The sequence below is a fragment of the Hippopotamus amphibius genome, chromosome 3, assembly GCF_030028045.1.
Source record: "Hippopotamus amphibius kiboko isolate mHipAmp2 chromosome 3, mHipAmp2.hap2, whole genome shotgun sequence".
Lineage (NCBI taxonomy): Eukaryota > Metazoa > Chordata > Mammalia > Artiodactyla > Hippopotamidae > Hippopotamus > Hippopotamus amphibius.
The window spans coordinates 70,585,357-70,613,290 of record NC_080188.1 but is presented as its reverse complement, the minus strand read 5'-3'; the positions used below and the strand labels follow the sequence as shown (position 1 = coordinate 70,613,290).

Sequence of the window (27,934 nt, the reverse complement as noted above, 5' to 3'; positions counted from 1 at the left end):
AAATAACCATACCTGCTTTTATATACTTAGGTGCAAAACAAAAACAAGATCAAATTACATAATTCAACACTGATTCCTGTGTGCATGTAATACAAATGTTGTGAGAATTAGACTGTGTAATTGAAGGAAAGATTTCTTGTAAATGTTGAAGGGTGTTGGGCTTGGGATGAGATAAATAGCCTTTACAATTTCTTAGAAACTCAAGATTTCTAAGATTCTTTAAAGTTCTTGTGTGTGTGTATGTACGTATATAAATGACAAGTTGTACCACTGTTATGTAGGAGATTTACATAATTAATACACAGAAACACTTTATCATTTGGTCCTCAATAAATCTTTATGTAATTAATAGATATATGAAAAAGGAGGAAAATCATCTCAAATCTCATTTCACATGGGGTTTGGTTGACAGTCTAAAGCAGTCATTGCCCCTAATTCCTTCTCTAATTAAATGAGGTGATCATCTGTGATGGACGGTTTGTTCTTGGAGAAACTGAACAGAAGTAGTTCTGACCATGGCACACAAAGCACAGTGAGTGGAGGGAGTTATACACTGTACTGAACATAGAGAACAAGTTAAATAGTGCATTCTGAGTAATGAAATTTCCCAGTATTTTCCCCACACTCTGATCTCAGAGTGCTGGCAACCAGGTATATAAATGTAGATTAGAGTTACTTGGAATTTATTCTAGAAATATTGGAAAACATAGGAGAATAGATCTTCCTAAACTAACACTCTGGGGTAATTCAATGAAAAAGCTGGTTACCTCATTACACTACAATGCAGTCCACAAGTTTGCAATTAGAGTTCCCATTCAGGTTTTTGGTGCTTCATTCTTAAACATGAAATCATACCTAAGAATAGTCAGATATTTTATGGTGGTATCAAGCATTCCAGAGCAAACAAACAAACAACAAGCAAAGATAATAGAGACAATACGAGAACTAAAGAAAAATAAAAATCGCAGAAATTTAAAAACTCAAGTCAACGCAAAATGAAACAAAAGCCATAACAAAGATATTGAATTTCACTGCCCCTACCACCACTAAAGAAAGAGAAAAGAATGATATAGAGAAAGAACAAATAGAAAACAAGAATGAACGCATGGAAAACAAGAGTATGAGAGTTGAGAGAAAGATGAGAAGATAAAGAACAAAAAGTAGAGAAATACAACATGGGAGTCTATACTTGTGGTCCTGAGAACTCCCCAGAGACTGGGATACAGAAGATGATGTACCTCTTTAAAAATTTCTGGAATATAACTAAATTCTTTTATTAAGTTATACATCTATCTTCTCTCTTCAAAAATATTTATTGGGATTTAGTAACCTTGTCAAAGAGCTACTACAGCTGTCCCTCGGTATCTGCAGGAAATTGGTTCCAGGAACCCCTCCCCCATACCCAAATCTGCAGATGCTCAAGTCTCTTTTATAAAATGGCATAGTATTTGCTGATAACCTATGCACATCCTCTCGTATACTTTAAATCATCTCTAGATTACTTATAATACCTAATACAATGTAAATGCTATATAAATAGTTGTAAATACCATATAAATGCTATGTAAGCAGTTGCCCTGGAGGCAAATTCAAGATTTGCTTTGTGGCACTTTCTGGAATGTTCTTTTATTGAATATTTTTGATGTGCAGTTAGTTGAATCCTCAGATGTGGAACTCACAGATATGAAGTCCTGACTGTAATATCCTAGAACCACTATGATTGACAATGTGAGAAATTCTAATTACACCTATTCTCTGCCTTAATTATCTAGATAATTGTTGCAGTTGACACTTTATTTTAGCTGAAACTTTTATTCATTTGTTGTTTCCTATTTTTTTAAGTGTCTTGAGCATTATCAGCAATAGATTACTGTTAAGCAGGTAAAAAAAAACCTGCTAAATTTTCTTATATAAACCTCTCAACACATACTGCTTAAGCAAGAGAACGGTTCCTTTTGAACATAAGCACAGATGTTAAGCATTGTGTTCTTTTTGAGTGGATTTGTGGTATATGTTTAAATTCTCTGTTTGGGTACCTGGTTTAGGTTATTTGAATGTATAACATATTGCCTCTTGGCTTTAGTTATTACCCTCAAATTATTTGATTCCAAACATTTTGTTCAAAAATCCCTAACAGAGTCAAATTGTACCGTATATTTATTTGCATAGCTGTCACCTAAAACGTTCTCAAGGATGAGGACATTGTTTTATTCCACATTCTCACTCTCTAGGATGGTATATCAACCCCCCCAAGACACTCAGTGCATGCACCTGTAAATACACTGATGAATAAAAATCATGTCTTAGACACTAGGGACTCAGGGAATGCACCAAACCAGAGTATATAAGAGTGATAGGAAATAACAGCAAAGTCAGAATATCCTGCTGGGGTTATATATATATAAAGAAGCTCTAGGGGTTTGTTAGCTTTTTATTTAGATAAAAACTGAGAATGAGAAAGGAGAACTGAAGTCTAAAATGAAGTAGAAATTCTATCATGGATGATGAATCAATCATCGGGGTGAAGTGCAATTATCAGAGGAACTGGGGTTGCATATCCAAGATTCCAGTGTTCAAAACTGTTTCGGTGTTGGAAGTTATTTTAAATGGAATGAGGGGCAAAACATTGAAGTACCTACCTTCTCATCTGGTGTTGCACATTATTCACAGGAGTTGAGCTTCCCTCTTATAGAATTATGGAAGAAGCGTCAAACATTATTTCTCCACACATATTATGGTTTCATGTTCTTTGGATGGTTTGTCAAAATCATCCTCCTTAATAAACAATTATAAACCAGAGCCCTATACATTGTTCTTATTTTCTTTATCAACATGTTTTTAAATTGAAAATGGTCCAATACAACTTACCTATGACTCGAAAAGATACTTGTCATCTTTGGGGCTTTAGATTCCACCAGAAAAGAGGACACCCCCTAAACAGAACACACACACACACACACACACACACAGAGTAACAGCAACAACAAAACAAATTACCTTGAGCTATGTAAGGTGTAGTTTCCCCTTTTGGAGGGACATTCGCGGCTCGTGGTGTGGGGGCAGGAGGTCTGTTCATGATGAATGAGCGACCTCCAGTTTTGTGCTTTATACTCCTGTTGGCCAGTATCGTGTCATATTCACTGTCGTCAATCTCAACAAAAGTGTATGGGTCTTCCTCCTCTTCCTGATCATTTTCATCTTCATTCTGTTCTTCTCCTCCTCTGGGTTCACCTCCTGTTTCGTATCTTGCACTGGAATCACACCAACTTTGAGTTCTTTCCATTTGGCCTTCCAACATTTTCCCTGCTTATGAAACATTTAGGTGGCGGTTACTCATATTTTATGCAATAGTATTGGTGTCCATCTGCCACTTACTTGAACCTTCCCCCCACCAAATGATATACTATCCTATAAATTCCACAAAGAGAAAAGTGAACTATGTAATTTACTAACATATCCTCCTGCAGTTTGTAATTGTTAACTTGTTAGAAAAAGTTTGTTAAAGACCTGGATTTCTTTGAAAATATATAAATAAGCATATAAATATTTTCCACATAGTTTATGAATAATTTAATATCAGGAAATCAAATTATAAAACTAAGCCTCAGATTCCAAATGCTTTGAGAGCTTGTGTTTTTCAAGCATAATGCTCTCAGATTTTCTTTTTCCAGCTCTTCATTGGAGTATAATTGCTTTACGCTGTTGTGCCAGTTTCTGCTGTACAACAAAGTGAACCAGCTGTATTTATACGTATATCCCCATATCCCCTCCCTCTTGAGATGTGTGACTTCTTAATTTGAAGTCACATTACCTTTTATAGGGATTGAATTAGTATTTTGCCTAAAATTCAATTTCTCTTAAAATGACAGAGGGCAATAGCCAAAAGCACCATTGTTTGGTTTGCTATGTTGTTTCACTCTGGCTCTCTTGATTTCTATAAGCCAACTTGAACCTCATTCTTTGATAAAGGACATTGAAAGTAAGGTTCATGACATAAAAGATGGCATGGAAAATCAATGGCTTGGAGCCTAATTTATATGAAAAGAATAGTCTTTCATGGTTTTTATATTCAGTAAAATCTTTATATATTTTTATAGGAATATATTAAAATATTCTAGCAGCATTTTATGCAGAAGACAAAAAGATACTGTACACTGTGGTCAATAAATAAGTTGAAAAAATTTTGATGACTCTCTCTGCCAGACCATTGAGGAAAATTTTTGAAATGTGCCCTCTTGGTAAATGTTTTGCTTAAAGTATTAATGAGAACAATAAAAATGGAAAGGATTTCTGTTATTGACTGACAAATCATTGCTTTTTTGTGTTGTTCTGAGATTCATGCCCGTGAACTAAGGGAGAACTAGTCTCTTTTCTCTTTGGTGAGAATCTGATCAAAAAATTTTAGTTTACTTAATGGATATTTTAGTGGAAAAACTTAGCAGGTAGGGAGAAAAACAAGCTATTAGAGCACAATGAAAGGATATTATAAGAAGATTCAGCAATTGTTTTGGGTAGGGCTTACGAGGAGAGATCAGAGGAGAGTCCAAGATCATCTCAACAGAGTCTTAGCTTATTTCAGTTAGTTGAACCCAAGAAGTATGAATGCCAACATGCCTGGTACTAACTTTTAAAATCTCTATGACTTGCCTTTTCCCTTATGAATAACATAGTTTTGAGATTCTGACTTCCTGATTTCTGTCTCACTAACAGCATCCCAGGTGAAACCAGATTAAGTGTGTGGGAAACACTTGCACAGTGTTTCATTTTTAGAGGAATGTGTCAACTATCTTACTTTTATGAACCGATTTCCTGAGCTGTTAACTGTCTTTGTTCCTCCACCCACCTCCTTCCCCAACTCTTTCTAAAGTTGGGCTTGCACTGGAAATAATACATTTCACTTTTCATTTCCCTGTGTATCAGACTGTATTCTTCATGTTGGAGTTGGACCTGGGTTTTCTCAACTCAGGTTGTACATTAGTAAATAACGATTAAAATGTATCACCCCTATAATTCCGATTTTTGAAATAATTGGGAAAGAATGTGTAACAAAGATAAGAATCCTAAAAGCTCAGGAGACCTGTTCATGGAAGTATTTGACACATTCTAATTACAGGCCCTAAGGTCTTCGGTCTGAGTCAAAAGAACATCATCATGATTGCTGCCTTGAAATGCTGTTGTGAAGATAAAGAGAGACAGGGTGTTCTTTATAAACTGGAAAGTGTTCTATAATGTTCTATATTATTGTTTTCTCTAACGAATATGTCCATGAATCCATCATAAGGAATTTGATGCTTAGGGCATTGATGAGGTAGCCTTTCTTTTTCAGTGACTTGAGGGCATATGGAAGGTACTTTTAAAGACAAATTCTTAAAGATATCACTAGCTAAAATCAAAGAACCCAAACAAAGTCTCTGGCAAAAAAATAAGCGGTAGCTTCCAGTCTTACTTTCAAAGAACTTAATCAAAGAATTTTTAGAAAAAATATTGGCATTTTACTTTCCATTCACTTCCAATATTAGCACTATGAAAAAAATATTAAAAGTAACGCTGCATTGAAAATGTAAAACTACAGTTTTTAAAGAAAAGGAATGGGTTTTTGTATTATTTTGCTTTTTATATTTGGTACTTTTCAGAAGATATATTAGCCAACATTATACTTCTGGTCCCAGATATCTGGTGAAAATTACTCTCTGTGGAGTAATTTTAGACCTCCTAACCAAAATACCATATGTGGAAATTGACATTAGAAAAAATATGATTTAATATTAGCTCCTTTAAGAGCTTTAACCTGACGGAAGACAACTTTGCTTTCTTAATAATTAATTTTAATAATTATATAAAATTATCCATACCTGTAAAAGTGAGAAAAATATACTAGAATGTTGTTGTCAGTGTACTGCTACTAGTCGACATCCCTGCTCCCACTCCCAATATTGATAAACCTACTTCCTTGATCTATGTCAACGGTCTATAAGAAGTTGGCACACAGTAGGTAATCAATAAATGTTTGTTGAATGAGTGAATGAATCAGAGAAGTACCATTAGGTTTCCCATACTTTCCATTAGGCAGTACTTTCCATCTCTAAATATAGAGCATAGTCTTCGTAGAGGTTTGTGTTGATCAACTTGAACTTTTATAGAGATAAGGCCTTCAAGGACACAAATGCTAAATTTCATAGCTTCGAAATTCACCTTTTTAAAACAGTCTTTATAGACTCTATAGCCTTTTAGGACTTGACAACTATAGTAGAGTGACAAATGGGGTTTTAGTAATAGATAATTCTTTCATCCTTCTTATTAAATTTTCTTTGTAAGACCATTTTATGAATTTGGGAAGTAAACATAAAGCAGTGATCAATAAAGTGGGTGGTAATGAGTGACTGTAGGAGGGAGCATGGAAGTCTGTCAGGCTGTTGAACATTCCAGGCCGGTAAGCCTAAAGGGGAAGCTCCTGTGGATGCTCCCTGCCCTCCACCCCCACGCCCATTACACACCTTAGTTCCTGCATCTAGGAACAAATGCGTCACAGCTATTTAACTGTGTTCTTCCACTTTAGCAAGACAGAGAGTGTTTTTTGACTATGGTCTCAATGCTTCCCCTGCAGCTACCAACTGAGTGAAGTGCCCAAGGCCATTTTCAAATCTGTAACACATTAGGCTTTCTCTTTCGCCAGAAAACCAAGAGTATTTTTTCAAAGCAAAGTTGTCATTTATTTTTCAACATGATACTTGAGGTCCATTTTATGTGAAGATTTACAGCCTCCTTCCAAGTTTTATTTCTTTACCTACAGAAAGCTTTGTAATGAGACTTTTTTCCTGGAAGAAAAAAGAAAGAAAAAGAGAGAGGGAGAGAGGAAGAAGGGGAGTAAGGAATAGGGAAAGGGAGAGAGAGAGACAGAAAGGAAGAAGGAAGGGAAGAAGGGAGGGAGGGAGGGGGCAAGGAAGGGAGGGAGTGGCAGGTATCTCTTACCTGATTTCTGAGGCCCTAGCTGTTAAAGAACAGGAGGAAAGCCTCTGTGGGTTGTAAAAGTTGATCTCTGTGTAGCTTCAGCACTGCACCATATGCTATGTAAGTGTGTCAAAGTTCTGCAGTTGTTGTTTTAAACTTAAACTTACCTTGTAATGTGAAGTGAGGTTTCTCCAGTTGGACGGTAGCTGTTAGAGGTCGTGGTGGGGGGAGAGGTGGTCTGCTGCATAGGAGGGGCTCTTGGGAATTATCTTCTGGGTTGTCTCCAGGAATGAACACGTACAGGTCATCATACGGGTCCTCACTCTCACTGTCAGCCTCTGATGGGCTGTGCTCAGCCTCCGGGACTGCTTCATGCTCTTTTTCTTCCGCTGCCGTTTCATTCACCTCCACTCCTTCTTCCTTCTGCCTGTACAGCCGCCAGCTTTCGTGATGGAGAACTGGGTTCTGTATGGCTGCTTATGATGAAGATTGTATGATTTCATTTAAACACACCATCGGGAGGCATTTCATATTTTATAACTTTGTACAGAAGTGGTGATAATGTTAATGAAACTTTTATGATTTGATGTAGGGGAAAGCTGACAAATGAGTAATTTTGGTGACTAGTCATTCTTGGGCTTTTATAATATTTACCAAATGAAAGCTTGATTATATCTTGCTACCTCAGTTTATGACACTCTCATACACATAATAATATGTCATGTTCTGATACTACATATATATAATAATATTCTGATTCTCCAGAGTTACTGTTTGAGCAGGTTCAATATATGACTGCATTACCATATTTTTATTATAAAACAATATAACTAACCTCATAATGAATAAGTAAGTGACGGAGAAGGTGAAGACAAGGAGCAAAAATCTTAACTTGCTTGCAAATAATGCAATAAAATGAGCCAGTGATTTTTATTTAGTTATTATTCTAACATATATTTATCACCAGATGACATCTTAATTCTTGAGAATAGTACTTGAGAAAAGTGTTAATATTTTTTGATGGGGAAAGCATCCAATCACCAATAGGAAGTAAGTGTTTTTAAGGCTCAGTTCTCTCACCAAAAAATCTTTTCTATCCTGAAACTTAACCAAATGATTCAGTCAAATTTCCTCCATTCTAAGACTCATGATTCCACTATTTGTGTTTACCCTGTGCACAGTAAAATGCTCTCTAACCACTCAGGAAGAAAACAGAAAAAAATATATTATAATGCAATAAATTTAAATCTTAAAACTTTTCTGTTTATATTATCTTCACAGAAAGTCTGCTCTTTGGAGTAATCATAAAAATTTAAAATGAACTTTGGAATCTCTATATTGGAGGGAAGATGTGAATTGCTGTCATGAGTGCAACAGAAAAGCAAATAACTGCTGTTTTAAAGTGTTGCTAAACTAAAACATAGCTAAAGAAGACAAAAGGCACAGTATAGACAAAGAGGAAATTTTTTTTTTAAATGAAGAGTTACACTATAGACAGTTTTCAGCAATGGGAGAAAAATTAGTCATGTGGGAAAATCATGCCCATGACGGCACTGCATATTTCCACATGAAGTTTATTTTTAATTTCTCTCTTTTTTCATGGGAGAAGAAAGAAAGATCTAGCTGCCAGTATTAGAACTGCAAACCAAGATTCTTTAATTACCAGCCTGGGCAGAGCAGACTGCCTTTCACTCTTGCACAGATCTCTGCAGAGACCGCATTCATCTTTCTGCCTCAAACCCCAAACACAGCCTGTAATAAAGTAGTCTCTAGAAATGTTGATGGAGTAGAAGATGGAATGGCTAAAGAGAAATCATTGCTCAGGCTAGCAAAGGGGCTTCAGTATTTCAGTCTGGGCAAATCGATCATCAACTTAGAATTACATTCAAGCTATAGGCAATTACTTGTAGCCACTCTTATGTTTATGTATTCGGTCTTTATATTTTATATAAACATTGTCTAAGCAACAGCGTCTCTCCTTAGTCCTTGTCAAATATGCCCAAACCTGGAAGACAACCCTGGAGAAGCAGATAAGGTGGGTCAGTGGGTTTTAGCAAGCTTCATAGAAATGGGATACTGATGGAAATCTGCTGACTTAGGGTGTTCTATGCTTCACCCTTTCTCCAACGAAAGAGTCAGAGGCCTGAGTCCAGTCACACAGAGTTTCATATATGAGACAGTTCCAGGTCCAAACTGTCTGTAGAAATGAGGTTGTTCTGTACCAATAACTGAAACAATGTCTTATTGTAGGTAGTACTTCTGAGGATTAAATGTCATAATAAATAGATGGTGATTATCAGTGATGGCCTTTATCATCACTTTCATTATCATTAAAATGATAATAAATCATTAAATCATTAAAATGATAATAAAATGTATAACTTTAAAACTTAGTACATCAATTTATTATGTTAATGTTTAGCATAATTTTTTGTTCTGAAATAGTGTTTGAAGAGTTTACTGATTTTGCCAAAATATGCTAGTTAAGGCATTGTGTTTAATATTTGATTTGCAGGTCGGCCCATCATTTGAAACACTGGTGTTCAATAATGTTTAGTGGAGCATCAACTGTGAACTGTTCAAAGTGCAAATGACCTGAGACAAGAGCATGCTTGATGTGTGAGATGTCACTGTGGCTGTGAACAAGCGAGAGAGTGGTCAAGGATGGGACCAACAAGATTATCTAGGGCCTTATAGGTGATGATAAGGATTACAAGTACCATTGGAAGGTACTGGAGAATTTGGAACAGAAGAGTGATTAGTTCCTTCATGAAGCACAGAATATTAGGGGCAAGCTGGGAGGCAGCTATTGCAGGGTTTCTTAGTGTACTACTGGCAATTTCGACACGATAATCCTGTGTTTCGTGGGACACGTCCTGTGCATTGCAGGATATTTAGCAGTATTTCTAGCAAAACTCCGTTCTCAAATACACACACACACACAATCTCCATTCACTGACAAATACCCTCTGTTGGGGGTAGAAACTAGTGCTCCATTGAGAGCCACTTGCTATTGCAATAATCCAGGGGAGAGCTGATGATAGCGTGGACTAGGATTAAGTAACAATGAAAGGGTGAGGAAAGGCTGGCTGTATCGTGAAGGTAGAGTCTACAGTATTATCTGACAAACTGGATATGGGGTAGGACAGAATGTAAAAAAGGATGACTCCAAGTTTTTGGACAAAACTGAACAAGGAAGGAGTCTTCATTTACTGAGATGGGGAATTCAGCAGGTAGAGCAGATTTGGGAGTGGTGGGAATTGGGGTTTTCAGATTCGGAAATGCTGGGTGGGAGATGCCCACCAGACTTGCTGGTGAAGACAGTGAGGAAGCTGCTGTATACCAGTGGAAACTGGCATGATGTGTAGTGTTAAGTACACGGAGAAAGACTCTCAGTTAGTCTTCAGTCATTAGAATATGCAATTATTACAGCCAGCGGGGAGTGTAGAGAGTTCTAATACAAACTTCTCATTTCCTAGCTGAGAAAGCTAAGGTATGAAAAGAATATGACTTTGTTTAAAAAAACTGAAAAAATATAGTTGTCAAATAGAATATTTATATCAACCTGACTTGTGTATTCTCTTTGGGTAGGAAAAACTGTTGGTTTGATTATTAAACACTAAACTTATTAGAAGTATTTAAATGAGCAAGATAATGTGGTAGTATCACTACAAGATGATATACTAAAAGTCATTCAGTTAATTATATGTCTTTCCATGCTTGCCATGCTTTTCTAGCCTCTCTTCAGTTTTCCTTTCTCAGTTACATATACCTTGACACAAACGCTATGCACACACATAACATATAGGAACACTTACTAGGAGAGCATGTAGAAAATGAGGTAATATCCTCTTCATAGTCACTTTCGTCCTCATTACTTCTGCTAACTTCTTGAATCTGAAAAAAAAAGGAAAGTAATTTTCAATAATATGTATTAATCATAATAAATCTGCATTTTCACATATACCAAATGGACAGCTAATACTTTACATGTCTTAGCTATTATATTTGGGCCATATATAATTTTTTCAATGACACACAGTATTAAAAGTGTAACTGGAACAATATAACATTTATAATAAACAATAAATAGATTTTTAAATGGAACTTTCTGCAATTAATTTGATTCACAGCAATAATTATGAAATTTTTATAATAAATAACTCCTGTATAAAAATCAAGGCAACTATTTTTTTTAAAAACCATGAGCTTTGTTTCCTTAGAATATTTCTGTATCTTTTACCAGTTCAAAAAATATCCTTAATTACATCAAGGATTACAATACAGTGTAAGACTGTGAAATATTAAAGTGGTTTATTTTCTATCTTTAAAAAGAAAAAGGAAACTGAGTAAGGGAATTTATGTGTGTCTTTCTGAAATCAGTTCCACTACACTTAGAAGGGAGAATTACTGAGATAGCATAGAAACCACTTTTTTTCTCTGGAATTGCTAGTCTTTGTTTATAATCTCTGAAGGAGGCATGGGGTCTAAAGTAATGGAAAATATTGGTGCCTGTAGAGAAAGCTAAGTAACTCCAGTAACAGTTCTATTTGTACAAAAGCATGTAGCAAAAGAGATGGAGCTTGGCTGCATTAACATAGGTCACATTTTGTTACCATGAACTCCAAGTGATTATTCAAATGATTTATGCTTTGTTCTTAATAAAATTGATTGAAATGATTAGGCTATTTGCTCTACATTTGGGATGTCCCTTTAAAATTTAGAAACATCCATATTAAACCATTATCAAATTTATAACAGCCTTGGTATGCAAGGGTATTTGATCTGCATCTTGACTTCATCAATTTGGTTTGTCATCCATTTTGGCCAATGGGAGCCCAATGGAATTTAATGTATTTTTTTAAACGAATCCTATTCACAGAAGTTGCAGAGTCTTTGATTTCCACTCAAATCTCGAAAATGAAAATCTCTTTAATATTTTTATAGTAAGCCTGATGCAGAAGCTCATTTTCTTTTTTTCTTTTTCTTTTAATTGAAGTATAGCTGATTTACAGTGTTGTGTTAATTGCTGGTGTACAGATGTACAGAAAAGTGATTCTGATATATATATATGATATATATATATTCTTTTTCATATTATTGTTATTTTTTGATGTATCTTGTCATTAGCATTATATATATATTTTTTCCAGATCTTTTTGGAGTATAATTGCTTTACACTGTTGTGCTAGTTTCCACTGTACAACAAAGTGAATTAGCTGTATTTATACATATATCCGCATATCCCCTCCCTCTTGAGCCTCCCTCCTACCCTCCCTATCTCACTCCTCTAGGTGTCACCATTGAGTTGATCTCCCTGTGCTATGCAGCAGCTTCCCACTAGCTATTTTACATTTGGTAGTGTATGTATGTTAATGCTACTCTCTTACTTTGTCCCAGCTTCTCCCCATGTCCTGTTCTTTACATCTGCATATTTATTCTTCCTCTGCCACTGAATTCATCAGTACCATTTTTTTTTAGATTCCATATATATGCATTAGCATATGGTATTTGTTTTTCTCTTTCTGACTTACTTCACTAGAGTATGACAGACTCTAGGTCCATCCACCTCACTACAAATAACTCAATTTCTTTCCTTTCTATGGCTGAGTAATACTCCATTTTACATATGTGCCACATCTTCTTTATCCATTCATTTGTTGATGGACATTTAGGTTGCTTTCATGTCCTGGCTGTTGTAAATAGTGCTGCAATGAACATTGCGGTGCATGTATTTTTTTGAATTATGGTGTTCTCTGGGTATATGCCCAGGAGTGGGATTGCTGGGTCATATGGTTGTTCTATTTTTAGTTTTTTAAGGAATCTCCATACTGTTTTCCATAGCGGCTGTATCATGTTACATCCCCACCAATAGTGCAGGAGGGTTCCCTTTTTTTTTTCTGGTGTACAGAAAAGTGATTCATATATACATATATATATATATATATATATATATAATTTTTCATATTATATATATTCTTTTTCATATTATTTTCTATTTAAATTATATTTTCCCCTTGTGGACTCAATTAAATGCTAATGTGAAAAATCATGTAACTTTACTAGGGAGATTGACATGTTGGTTGATATCTGTATGCTTTGGTATTAAAAGCATTGTTGATATGGCCATTTTTTTGTTTTCAGTTAGTCTGACCTCTATATTTCACAAGATAGACCAAGAATACATTAAAGAAAAATCCATAATACTCTTAAAATCACATCAAGGAAGTTTTTACTAGTTGAATAACAGTAATGTTTGTCAAAGATTTCAGGAATTATGTGAAAATTTCCTCTATGCTATTCACAAGCCTGGACACTATGAGCTCAAAATCAGTCTCTTAATAAAGAAACTGTGGGCAAGTGTGTGTGTGTGTGTGTGTACTGATGTTGAAACCTAATGGAATCATTTTTATGTTATAACTTAAGCTTTATGACATTTGTACAAACAAATATGCAAGCCTAAAAATGTTTTGAAGGAATGGCTTCCAAATTTAAAAAGTAGCCAAATTTGATTTGAGTACTTTCATAACTATTATGTAAAATTGATATTTTGTATAGTCAGGCTATGTAGAAAGTAATTGTTTTCTCAGGAATGAAAGGCTCTTTAGACATATTTACATTAAAAAACAATTGTGTCTTACTAGAATTCCTTGCTCTTACAATCATATTTATTTTGGAAAAATGTGTTATGTCTAATGATATATTAATAAACTGGTGAAATCAGTGATGGTTTAAAAGTATGATGGCACTCTGACATTTAATTACTTTAATACTTTGTTGTGTGGTACAGTGGACAGAGAATGGATTTTGAAGTCAGTCTAAGAAAATATCATAGTTCTATTATTTATTAGCTATGTGACATTGGGCAAGAGACTTTACTCAATTTAAATATTCTACCCTGCAAAATATGGATAGTAATATCTATGCCATCAATTTACTGGGAAGGTTATAGTAGAAAATGTAAGCAAAACATATCACATCTATTACATAGTAAATGTTCAATAAATGTAATCTGCATATGTTAGATTTTCCTTCATCATTCACATTTAAGCAAGCACAGTGACCACCCTGATTTGAGGAGGGAATCATCAATAACGAGCCAATAATTTTTAATTTAATTCTTCTAAACTGTGTGCCTTTGGACATTCAGCATGACAGAAAAAGAACTGGAATATAAATTTCTGATCAAGCGTGGGAGTATGATTTTGTTACTAAAAACATCTCTATAATTTACAAGCTAATAGAGATGATAAGAATCAGAGGAAAAGAGATAATTTAATTCTTTAATAAGTTTCTTTATCTGGGGCTAGAGTCTGACTGTATTGGTTAATTTATCAGATATTTATGCAGGCCTACTATGTGCTAAATACTCTGCTAGTAATTAAGGTAAATAAATCAAAAGTTTAAAAGATACACAATTCACACTCTCAAAATTATCCCATTTTTATTGGGAGGGGAAAAATCACAAAACGAATACAATACAACATTTTATTTATTTCATTACCATAAACTCAATCTTTATAGGTGAATTGGAGAATTAAGAAATAACAAGATAATCAGGGCAAAGTCTTATTCATTTGCTTTTTGGGTGAGGAGATTGGATTAAAAATTTATCTTAACATTTGCCTTGATTGCCACTTCTTTAAATGAAAAATCCAGCTTAAACAACACAATCTATTAGCTGAACATGCTCAGAGTAATATTCCAGATGGTAGATAGTTCTTGTAGCACATAATGTTTGATAAAATTTAAATCATTCCTAATAAAAGATAAAAGAACTTCTTGTTGACTGAGGTATATAAAGCTCCACATGGCTTTGGCATCTAGTATTGTACAAATTAATCATAATATTCTTATTTTAAGTGAGTGAATAAAAACAATCTTCACACGGCAGTTGGTTTCTAAGTATTTCTTATGAGCTTCTGAAGATATTGTAATTAGCCAGCTCTTGTTCAACTTTCCACAGTGTTGATTATAAATGATTTTACCAGCATGTGACAATCTGTGGAATGAGAATAAGAAGATATGTGTGTGTGTGTGTGTATGTGTATATATATATATATATATATATCTGAAGAGTAACAAATTAACCTTGTAATATTTTATTACTCAATATGAATGCACTAGGCTTCAGAATCTGCAATAATATTCCAATTGAAATAATAAAGATTTTTTCCTACTAAATGTTAAGAATGAATAATGTTATACTAAATCTATGGATGACATAGTTTTAGTATAACACAGAAGTCTCAAAAATTTTTTCAAGGTCATACTGTAAGAGTATATCTTAGTTTTCATGACATCTTTTAAGAGAATTTGATTCTCCTTAGCCATCTAGGAACATGGCCTAGAAGCAGATTCATATAATTCCTCATGAAAGTTTCTTTTTATATTATGTGAAATGGAATCCTGAATGTAAAAACTAAATAGGAACTCTGTGATTGAAAGAAGAAAGAGGAAGAATAAAATAGTTGTGGAGCAGTTAAACTCAGACAGGGGAAAAAGTGGACATTTTCCTTAGCATGGGCCAAAATTTTGTTAGAATAACCTGAGGACATATGCTCTATTTTTAAAAACAGAATCGTAATATAAAAAAATTAAGTGATGAAAAAGTATTTTGACCAAGGACAAAGGTTAGAAGTATCATTCCACATAATGAGAAATTCAATTTTCTAACTATAACCAACAAAACAATCTGTTGCAGTGAAAAGAACAGGTGCCAAGGGGAAAGGCAATGGTTTCATCTGAAAGTTAGTAGAAAGGGAGGTAAAAACAGCAGGAGTATTGAAACCTATTTCCTCAAACATAGGAAAACAAGTCTGAAAAAGTTTAGCTTTCAAAAAGGTTCTAGAGGGTCAGCTTCTGTAGCTGGTACATCTCTTGTTCTGAGCTCGACTCAATCAGTGTGTTCACCCCAGATCTTCTCTCACCCTGAGGTCACCCTAGAGCCAATCTCCATGAGTTGTGACACACAGGGCCCAGGTCTGGTGCTGACAGCTTCTGGTCTTAGTCTCTGCCCATCAGCTCTAACTACAGTTGTGAACTTCAAGCTTGGGCACCTGACACTTTTAACTACACTCTAGCCCTATTTTGATAGTGTTTGTTTTTAATCCGTCACAGTTGTGGTTGCATTTGTGAGTACCAGCACCTTTATTGGACCATATGCTTGGTTTAAATTCAGCCATCTTCCACTACAATCTGAGTGATAAAATTAAAACCAGTCCTTTGTTAAGGTTGTAGTTGTAAAAATAAAAAATAGTTATTTTCATTAAAAATTATGGAATCCAAAGTCTGAAAGGGACCTGTGGATAACTAGTTTATTCTCTTGTTCATACACTGATATAATGCTGAAAACATGTATCACAGTAAAAATGTAGTAATTTGGATAGTTCTCCAAGCAAGTCTGTTTTTAAATGTAGCACCAAGCATCTTTTCTGACCACAGTGCTGTGAGATTAGAAAAAAATTACAGGAAAAAACTGTAGGGCTTCCCTGGTAGCACAGTTGTTAAGAATCCACCTGCCAATGCAGGGGACATGGGTTCAATTCCTGGGCTGGGAAGATCGCACATGCCGTGGAGCAACTAAGCCCGTGTGCCACAACTACTGAGCCTGTGCTCTAGAGCGCAAGAGCCACAACTATTGAGCCCACACACTGCAACTACTGAAGCTCATATGCGTAGGGCCTGTGCTCTGCACTGGAGAAGCCACCACAATGAGAAACCTGTGCACCACAATGAAGAATAGGCCCTGCTTGCCACAACTAGAGAAAGCCCATGCACAGCAATGAAGGCCCAATGCAGCAATAAATAAATAAATAAATAAATAAATAAATAACTGTGAAAAATACAAACACATAGAGGCTAAACAATATGCTACCAAATAACCAATGTATCACTGAAGAAGTCAATAAGGAAATAAAAAAATACCTAGAAACAAATGACAACGAAAACATGATGACGCAAAACCTATGGGATGCAGCAAAAGCAATTCTAAGAGGGAAGTTTATAGCAATTCAATTGCACCTCAAGAAACAAGAAAAAACTCAAATAACAATCTAACCTTGCACCTAAAGCAGCTAGAGAAAGAACAAACAAAATCCAAAGTTAGCAGAAGGAAAGAAATCATAAAGATCAGAGCAGAAAGAAATTAAATAGAAACAAAGAAAACAATAGCAAAGATCAATGAAACGAAAAGCTGGCTCTTTGAGAAGATAAACAAAATTGATAAACCTTTAGCCAGACTCATCAAGAAAAAAAGGAAGAAGATTCAAATCAAAAAAATTTGAAATGGAAAAAGAGAAATTACAATGGACACCACAGAAACATAAGAGATCATAAGAGACTCTTACAAGCAACTATATGCCAATAAAATGGACAACCTGGAAGAAATGGACAAATTCTTAGGAAAAGTACAAACTTCCAAGACTGAACCAGAAAGAAATAGAAAATATGAACAGACCAATCACAAATAATGAAATTGAAACTGTGACTAATAATCTTCCAACAAATGAACATACAGGAACAGATGGCTTCTACCAAACATTTAGAGAAGAGCTAACAGCTATCATTTTCAAACTCTTCCAAAAACCTGTAGAGGAAGGAACACTCCCAAGTTCATTCTATGAGGCCACCATCACCCTGATACCAAAACCAGACAAAGACATCACACACACACACAAATTATAGGCCAATATCACTGATGAACATACATGCAAAAATCTTCAACAAAATACTAGCAAAGAGAATCAAACAACACATTAAAATGACCACATACCATGATCAAGTGGAATTTATCCCAGGGATGCAAGGATTCTTCAATATCCACAAATAAATCAATGTGACACACCATATTAACAAATTAAAGAATAAAAACTATATGACCATTAGATGCAGAAAAAGCTTTTGACAAAATTCAACACCCATTTATGATAAAAACTCTCCAGAAAGTGGGCATAGAGGGAACCTACCTCAACATAATAAAGGCCATATGTGACAAACCTACAGCATATCTCATTCTCAATGCTGAAAAACTGAAAGCATTCCCTCTAAGTTAGTAATAGTACAAGGATGTCCACTCTTGCCATTACTATTCAACATAGTTTTGGAAGTCCTAGCCATGGCAATTGGAGAAGAAAAAGAAATAAAAGGAATCCAAATTGGAAAGAAAGAATTAAAACTGTCACTGTTTGCAGATGACATAATACTATACATAGAAAATCCTAAAGATGCCACCAGAAAACTACTAGAGATAATCAATGAATTTGGTAAAGTTGCAGGATACAAAATTAACACAGAGATATCTCTTGCATTCTTATACACTAACAACGAAAGATCAGAAAGAAAAATCAAGGAAACAATTCCATTTACCATCACATCAAAAAGAATAAAATATCTAGGAATAAACCTACCTAAGGAGGCAAAAGACCAGAAAACTATAAGATACTTATGAAAGAAATCAAAGATGACACAAACAGATGGAGAGCTATACCATGTTCTTGGATTGGAAGAATCAATATTGTGAAAATGACTATACTACCCAAAACAATCTACAGATTCAATGCAATCCTTATCAAATTACAATGGCATTTTTCACAGAATTATAACATTTTACAATTTATATGGAAACACAAAAGACCACAAATAGCCAAAGCAATTTTGTGAAAGAAAAACAGAGGAATCAGGCTTCCTGACTTCAGACAATACTACAAAGCTACAGTAATCAACACAGTGTGGTACTGGCAGAAAAACGGATCAACAGAACAGGATAGAAACCCATACACCTATGGTCACCTAATCTATGACAAAGGAGGCAAGAATATACAGTGGAGAAAAGACAATAAATGGTGTTGGGAAAACTGGACAGCTACATGAAAAGAATGAAATTAGAACACTCCCTCATAGCTCAGTATTAAAAAAACAAACAACCCAATCAAAAAATGGTCAGAAGACCTAAATAGGCACTTCTCCAAAGAAGACATACAGATGGCCAAGAGGCACATGAAAAGCTGCTCATCATCACTGATTATTAGAGAAGTGCAAATCAAAACTACAATGAGGTATCACCTCACGCCAGTTAGAATGGGCATCATCAGAAAATCTACAAACAGTAAATGCTGGAGAGGGTGTGGAGAAAAGGGAACCCTCTTGCACTGTTGGTGGGAATGTAAATTGATAAAGCCACTATGGGGAACAGTATGGAGGTTCTTTGAAAAACTAAAAATAGAGTTACCATATGACCCAGCAATCCCACTACTGGGCATATACCCAGAGAACACCACAATTCAAAAAGACACATGCACTCCAATGTTCATTGAGGCACTATTTACAATAGCCAGGACATGGAAGCAACCTAAATGTCCACGGACAGATGAATGGATAAAAAAGATGTGGTACATATATACAATGGAATATTACTCAGCAGTAAAAAGGAACGAAATCAGGGCATTTGTAGAGACATGGATGGACCTAGAGACTGTCATACAGAGTGAAGTGAGTCAGAAAAAGAAAAACAAATATCGTATATTAACACATAAATGCAGAATATTGAAAAATGGTGAAATCAACCAGTTTGCAAGGCAGAAATAGAGACACAGATGTAGAGAACAAACATATGGACACCAAGTGGGGAAAGCAGGGTGGAGGGTGGGGGATAGTTAGGGGGGGAGTGAATTGGGAGATTGGGATTGCCATATATACATTACTAATAACAAAAAAAAAATCAAATTGTACACTTTAAATATATGCAGTTTATTGTAAAAAAAAAAAAAACAAACAAGAAAAGACATAAGGCTGGCTGGATCTGGCTTGTGGGGCCATCGTTGGCTGTCAAACAAACAAATAACGAAAAAATAAAATCTTCTCAAAATTCCCAACAACAAAAAAAACCCACTCCCTAACACCATACACAAAAATAAACTCAAAATAGATTAAAGACCTAAATGTAAGCCTGGACACTATAAAACTCTTAAAGGAAACATGGGCAGAACACATAAATTTTGACATAAATTGCAGCAATATCTTGTTTGATCCACCTGCTAGAGTAATGAAAAGAAAAACAAAAATAAAGAAATGGGATCCAATTAAACTGAAAATCTTTTGCACAGCAAAGGAAAGCACATACTTAACAAAAAGACAGCTCTCAAAATGGGAGAAAATATTTGCAAACAAAGCAACTGGCAAGGGATTAATCTCCAAAATACACAAACAGCTCATGCAGCTCAATATCAACAAACAACCCAATCAAAAATGGGCAGAAGATCTAAACAGACATTTCTCCAAAGAAGACATACCAATGGCCCAAAAGCACATTAAAAGATGCTCAACATTACTAATTATTAGAGAAAAGTCAAAACTACAATGAGGTATCACCTCACAGTGGTCAGAATGGCCATCATCAAAAAATCTACAAACAGTAAATGCTGGAGAGGGTATGGAGAAAATGGAATCCTCCTATACTGTTGGTGGGAATGTAAATTGGTACAGCCACTATAGAGAACAGTATGGAGATTCCTTTAAAAACTAAAAATAAAACTATCACATGACCCAGCAATCCCACTCTTGGGCATCTATCCTGAGAAAACCATAATTTAAAAGAATACATGTACCCCAATGTTCATTGCAGCACTATGTATAATAGCCAGGACAGGGAAGCAACTTAAATGTCCATCAATGGAGGAATGGGTAAAGAAGATGTGGTACATACATACAATGAAATATTACTTAGCCTTAAAAAGCAACAAAAGTCCATCCATGTTGCAGCAACATGGATGGACTTAGAGATTATCATACTGAGTGAAGTAAGTTAGGTGCAGAAAGACAAATATCATATGACATGGCTTATATGTGGAATCTAAAAAAAAGGGTAAAAATGAACTTATTTACAAAACAGAAGTAGAGTCACAGATGTAGAAAACAAACTTATGGTTACCAGGGGATAAAGGCGGGGTGGGGGATAAATTGGGAGATTGGGATTGACATATACACACTATTGCATATAAAATGAATAACTAATAAGAATCTGCTGTATAGCACAGGAAACTCTACTCACTACTTTGTAATGGCCTATATGGGAAAAGAGTCTAAAAAAAAAAAGAGTGGATATATGTATAACTGATTCACTTAGCTGTACACCTGAAACTAACCCAACATTGTAAATTAACTATATTCCAATAAAAATTAAAAATAAAATAAAATACATAAAAAAGAAAAATAATTCTAGAACAGTGGGTAAGGGAAAGGAGATTATTTTAATAGTCAAAGTGAAGGGTAATGAGAACCAGTGAAAGGAAATATTTAATGAAGAAAGCTGATTTAAGAAATATTGAGGAGATTGGCTATTACAAGATTTTTTAACAGCTTCAAAAAAAAAAGAAAAGAAAAAAATAAAAGGATGGAGGAAAGGCATCAAATATGACCATGTAAATTTTTGTTCAACTCAATGATATCTGGTAACCAGTTCTAACGCCTACGATTTTCTTTTGCAGGACACTCCTCCAAAGAACTCTTGCCATTTAAAGACAAGTACACTGATCACCTTTTCTGTGTAATTTAAGATGAGACTTTGGGGTCAAGATAGAATATCAACATCTTGAATATCCTTTGCATTGCTTCATGTAACACTTGAAAATATATTTGGGTACATAACTATTAAATGGTGAGCCTTCCAATATCTTTATGAAGTTAAGAAGTTTACCAACTTGAAAAAACAGAAGTAGTTAATTGTATGATGTCCAAAAAAGCTATTAACTTGATCAACAAGACTTTTAACTATGAAAACAGGTTGATAGAACTGAATTTTGGAATAACTAAGTACAAAGTACAAATTAAGTTTATAACAAAAAAAGTGATTAGATATAAGCAATTGAACATTGAACTATAAATTACATTTAATCAAATTTTACAACATTCTTTCTAAAAATTGAAAAGATTTAAAACAATTTGCCATGAAGCCAAATGGATTAATTGGGTATAAGGTGCTTCTGCACAATACCTTGAAAACAAAAACCATATACTTATGTCCACTATTTAGAAATGAAATTAGATAGAGAAGAGACAGCAGAAAGAAGAGGTTTGGTAAAAGAGAGAAAAATATCACAGAAAATTAGGAGGATGTAATTATATAAATTGAAGGTCAAAGATAAGGGGCAGAGAATCATTCTTAATTAACCTTCCTCAATTTCAGAATGGTATTCAGAACTCAACTAAAGTGGTTTTGAAGAGGAATGAGTTTCTGGTACAGCTGACTTTATGAAAACGTGCAACAACTCAGCACCGGCAAATTCCTAGCATGTAGTCTAGACATGCCATCTAACATCTTCAAGCATGAAGAACTACTGGTAACCTTGGTCAATCAACATTTATTAAATGTTTTCTACGTGCATATGCTAGGCAAGTTTCCAGGGGGTATACAAAATATGTAACATATAATATGTTCCCAGGATATTTAGCAAGGAAAATAAAAGTAAAATGCATGACACAATTGTAGTCCCTTAAGTGTTTGGTTTGACTAAAGGATGCAATAGAAGATGAGAAGAATGAAATCATTCTAGGTGGAATAACTAGAGCTAGAATTTGAAGGATCGGTAGACTTTGAGAGGTAAATCTTGAATCTAGTCCTTAGCAGCTAATGTGTGCTTGTTGAGCTAATAGGTGAATAAACAATAAATGAATTGATGGAAGAAGAAAGATGTGGGTGTTCCTGGTAAAGAGAGTGGTACAAGCAAAAGCAATATTGGTTCAGTCATATGCAGAAGGCAAAAAGCAAAGCTGCCCAATCAAAGAAGCAGGTGAATTTTGGGGAGAACACGCGAATTTTGATAGAAAGAGTAGAGTCAACATTTGTTTATTTTACTCCAATTACGTTGTGTTGGAAATACCTCCAGATGACAGTGATGATGATGATAGGTAAAAATACATGTAGGTTATATAGGTTAAGATTTTGAGTCCAGAGGTATTGTCACACAGATCTGGATTCAAATCTCACTCTCCTATTTACTATTTACATGACTGTAAGCATATTTTTCTCTTTTGGTCTCTCTAGATGTAAAAATAAGCATGAAAGTACCTTACCTTTCAGGATTATTGTGAAAATTAAATAACAAAATACATATCAAATACTTATTACAGAACTTGGCACATAGAAAGTACTCAACAACTGTTATCTGTATCATCTTCAATTAAGATTATTTTATTACAAGATGAATTTTTGTTGCCCTATTTTTTCATATTACTAAATTATGTTTGCATTAAAATTTATATTCAATTATAATACTGAATAAAGATCAGTTGTGTTCAAGCTGGAACGTAAAAAATAAAAATAAAGACCTCTAAATAGTAGTCTTTGTAGCTTATAATGATTTAAAAAATTATCTCTGTTTTCAAGAGTGAGGAATCACAAGACGGATGTGATGATGGATCAATACCAGACCAATTAAGCTAGTGGAAATTAAGCAAGGCTTCTGGGTATGGTGTGTAAACTGTAGAGTGAAATTCTCCTGGGGTATTGTTTCCATAGACTATGATATGTAATGCACTCTAAGAGCTGGGTCGGTGAGGAGAGGGGTCTCCCAAATGATTCTCCAGTGTTTAATTCCCAATGACTTTGATTTTACAATGTTCATATTACAATGAAGACTTGTTTAGACTAACATTAAAACTAGTTTGCCTTCTTCCAGCATAAAAGGATGTGAGGGAGGACAAGTGGTAATTCAAAAGGGTGTTTCTTCCTGGGTGCATCAAGATTAGGGAAGGAGAAATTAGCCATGGATGAGATACCGAGTACAAAGTTGAATAGTCAAGAACTGATTGAAGAACTTGGCTTTAATGAACGCTGAACCTATGGATGCTGCATTCATTACCTTAACTCTGATCTTCTATTCCTATAATAAGAACAGTAGCATATACCAGACACTGGTGTAAAGCTTTGCTATTGACAATTCTAAAATCTTGAAATCAGTTTTAGTTTCAAAATCATAAGTTAAAAAAATTCTGTAGAGGAAACATAAAATACCACTATGTCAAAATTATAAATCATTATGGTGTTTTGAATACTCTAATTAAATCACATTTTCAAAAAAGGCTTTCATTTGGAGTAAAACTGAATAGAAACTAAATAATGGATACATGTACATGTTTCCAAGATGGCAGATTGCAGTGAGTGAAGAGGTAGCCAAGTTTACATTTATGTTGACATTACTAAGAGCCACTTTTTTTTTTTTCTTGTTTTCTGGGTCTTTGATAATTTGAGTAAGGGTCAAAGAGAACCAAATGGAAAAATCCAAGCTGAGTAATAAAAGGTTAGTATTGTCATCATCACAGTTGTTGCACATGTCATTTATCTAAAAACAGAAAAGCAAGTGGTTTCTGAAACCTAAGCCAGAAGCAAACATAAAACACCGCTAAGAGACCCAGCAATTTCCCACAAACATTATACTCTTCAGTTGTTAGATAATAAGTGTTATCTGACAAATGAGACAAAAGACCCTTTAAGTTTATATTATTACTATCAGAAATTAAGTGTTTTTTGAACAAATTAAATATATTCTTAAAGCTTACACTGTTGCAAATCTATCCCCAATAGGTATTTATATCACTGTAATAATCTCTAGCTTGAAATACAGAATTAGAAGAGTGCATTCTATTGATCAGAGAATTTAAAACATGAAAGATCAACAGTCAGAAAAGGTGAATCATAAATTAATGAAGACGTGGTGGAAGAGCAAATGAAACTTCTAGCCTCAAACCTTCAATTTGAAGACAGGCAGCAATTCAGAAGATGCTGTCCTTATGGGGAAAAGTCACTAGAGATAAAAGTGTTAATACTTATTTTATATATGTGGATTTAATATTAGTTTTGATATATGGCAACATACCATAATACTCAAGTATTCCTATTTTACGATTTTACACTTAAATTGTGGAATTGAACTAGCAATACTATCAGTATCATTTAGTAGCAGAGCAATATCTCATAATCAGAGAAACCTGGGAGACACATATGTACCCTCAATAAATAATTTTGCTTGTTAAAAGCCATTTTCATCCCATCTCAATTTACTAGATTCCATTTGAATAAGTTATCAGAAGACCTTTATCATTCCACTTAATTTTGATGAGTACATTGGCAGGATGGACACTTAGATCTTACCTAAATGTAGATCTATTTAAGGAACATTAGACAAAAAATATATTTTTATGTATCCAAAACAACTAAAAGCTGTAGTAGAATAGATCTGATAAGTTAATAATAGAACAAAGCTGTTGAAAGTAAATTTGTGGTGCATTTAAGGTAAAATAAAACGGAAAACTTCTGTGGTAGAAAAAACAACACTGTTATATGTTAAAGAAACATATTTCCCCTACACCAGCATGTAAAATCAAAATGGAAGAGAATCAATAAAACCAATAAGTTCACTTTGGAAAAAACATCATTTTCTTTAGCCCAGAAATCTGTAAGCTTTTACTTTGCAATAGTGAAATAAATTTTATTTTGTGGGGGCCCCAACCAAAACACTAAGGGTGCTGCTGTTTATATTCTATAATTACTGCAAAAAGAACCTCATCCCACTTCATTCTGCCACTGAGAATTGCAAACCATCTTGTGAGGCAGTAGCTTAGCATTTTCAAGCTTCAAGTGATTTATTTGGCAGATTTCAGTTGCTTGTGAAAATAATTCGTAATCTTCACATTCATAGCCTAAAGAAAATCAGGGCTAGTCTAGTGGAAACCAGGGTGTGTCTAATATCCATTTTCATCTAGAAGTAACTCCATGAGTGTGCAGCTTCACATGAAGTTTAGATAAATTTGTCTAATGCAGTTTATCTTCAGCTTTACATATCTTTTGAGAAAGATTTTTTTCTGGTCCTAAATGTAGACAGTTATTCATTTCCAAATAGCAGGCCATGGTACTTGTCTGAAGAATGGTTTCACAATAGAATACATAAAGTTTAAAATGGCTCCATAAATTAAAAAGAAATTCCCCTGTACATATGGTCAACTCATCTTTGACAAAGCAACGAAGGGAGTACAATGGAGTAAAGACAGTCTCTTCAACCAATGGTGCTAGAATAAACAGGCATCCACATGCAGAGCATGTGTCTAGACACAGACTTTATACCCTGCAAAACGTTAACCCAAAATGGATCATAGACCTAAAAGTAAAATGCAAAATTATAAAACTCATAGAAGATAACAGGAAAAACTTAGATGATCTGGGGTATGGTGATGCCTTTTTAGATACAACACCAAAGGCATAATCCATGAAAGAAATTGTTGATAACCCAAACTTTGTTAAAATTAAGAACTTCTGCTTTGCAGAAGACAAAATCAAGAAAAACGGAAGACAGGACCACAGACTGGGAGAAAATATTTGCAAAAGACACATCTGATAAAGGTCTGTTGTCCAAAATATACAAAGAACTCTTAAAATTCAACAAGAAAATAAACCGATTAAAAAATGGGCCAAGGATTTTAACAGACACCTCACCAAAGAAGATACACAGGTGGAAAATAGGCACATGAAACAACGGTCCACGTCTTTTCCATATGTTATCCAGGAAATACAAGTTAAAACAATGAGATAATACTAACACCTATTAGAACGGCCAAAACCTGCAACACTGGCAACACCGAATGCTGACAATGATGTGAACAAATAAGAACTCTATCTTTTCTGGTGGGCATGCAAAATGGTACAGTCACTTTGGAAGACAGTTTGGCAGCTTCTTACAAAACTAAACATACTCTTACCATACAATCTAGCAATGCCACTTGTTGGTATTTGCCCAAAGAAGTTGAAAACTTATGTCCACACAAGAACCTGCACGTGATGTTTATGGCAGTTTTCTTCACTATTGCCAAAACTTGGAAGCAACTGAGATGTCCTTCAGTAGGTGAATGAGTAAATAAAATGTGGTACATCCAGATAATAGAATATTATTCAGTACTAAAAAGACATGAGCTATTAAGCCATGAAAAGACATGGAGGAAACTTAAATGCGTATTATTGAAAGAAGCCAATCTCAAAGGGCTTCGTACTGTATGATTCCAACTACGTGACGGTCTGGAAAAAGCAAGACCATGGAGACAATAAAATAAATCAGTGGTTGCCAAGGGTGGGCTGGGAAGAGAGATGAATAATCAGAACACAGAGATTTTTAGGGCAATGAAAATACTTGGTATTATATTATCATAATGGATATAGGTTATTATACTTTTGTCCAAATCCACAGAATATACAACCCCAAGAGTGAACCCAAAGGTACACTATGGATTTTGGGTGATTATGATGTATCAAATTAGGTTCACCCTTGGTAAAATAAATGTACCATTCTGGTAAGTGATGTTGATAATGGGGGAGAGTACGTATGTGTAGGAGCAGGGATATATGGAAAATTTCTGTACCTTGCTCTCAGTTTTGTTGTAAACCTAAAACTGCTCTAAAAATAAAGTCCCTTAAAAATTAAAAAGGAATTCATATGCAAATAGAGAGTGGATTTAAGGTCATTCATTTTGTCTGCAAATGCCCCTGAAACTGTTTAGGATAAACATCTATAGAAACCAACAAGTTAGTGCATACAAATATAATTATTGAATCACTAGGTCAACTAGCTTTCTAGCATTACATATTAGCATTCTGTTTAGATATTTGAACCACTTTACATTGTTATGGATCATGTAATTAAAGCAGTAAGATAAGGATTGAGTAACTTTATCTGAGATTTGCATTCATTAACAGTTGAGCTAGGTGAATGAATAAAAAATTAACAGTAGAGCTAAGGGAATGAATAAAAAATTACATATCATACCCTGTGTTTGGGACATTTTGAAGTTTTATAAAGATATGTTCCTCACTAAAACATCGAATTGCTTAGAAATTCATCACACTAAAGCAATGTCAACTCAGTTTAGGCAAAATTCAATCTCTAGAGAATTGCAGCAATAGCAATGGGGCTTTATTTTTTCATCTACTTATTTAAAAACATTTATT

The 27,934-nt window shown here is 34.6% G+C and overlaps 1 protein-coding gene across 5 annotated transcripts in view; it reads right to left on the bottom strand.

Annotated features, from left to right (window-relative positions):
• The window catches only part of BANK1 (B cell scaffold protein with ankyrin repeats 1), a 316,505-nt gene that overhangs the window by 41,759 nt on the left and 246,812 nt on the right, over nt 1-27,934 (bottom strand). For 2 of the 5 annotated variants that reach the window (XM_057727798.1, XM_057727802.1), the window contains 3 exons: nt 10,767-10,845; nt 7,116-7,424; nt 2,998-3,306 (listed from right to left, as the gene is read on the bottom strand). In XM_057727798.1, coding sequence (XP_057583781.1) covers nt 2,998-3,306; nt 7,116-7,424; nt 10,767-10,845 — 697 coding nt within the window. The remainder of the gene's footprint in view (nt 1-2,997; nt 3,307-7,115; nt 7,425-10,766; nt 10,846-27,934) is intronic. The other 3 variants (XM_057727799.1, XM_057727800.1, XM_057727801.1) reach the window with 3 other exon arrangements.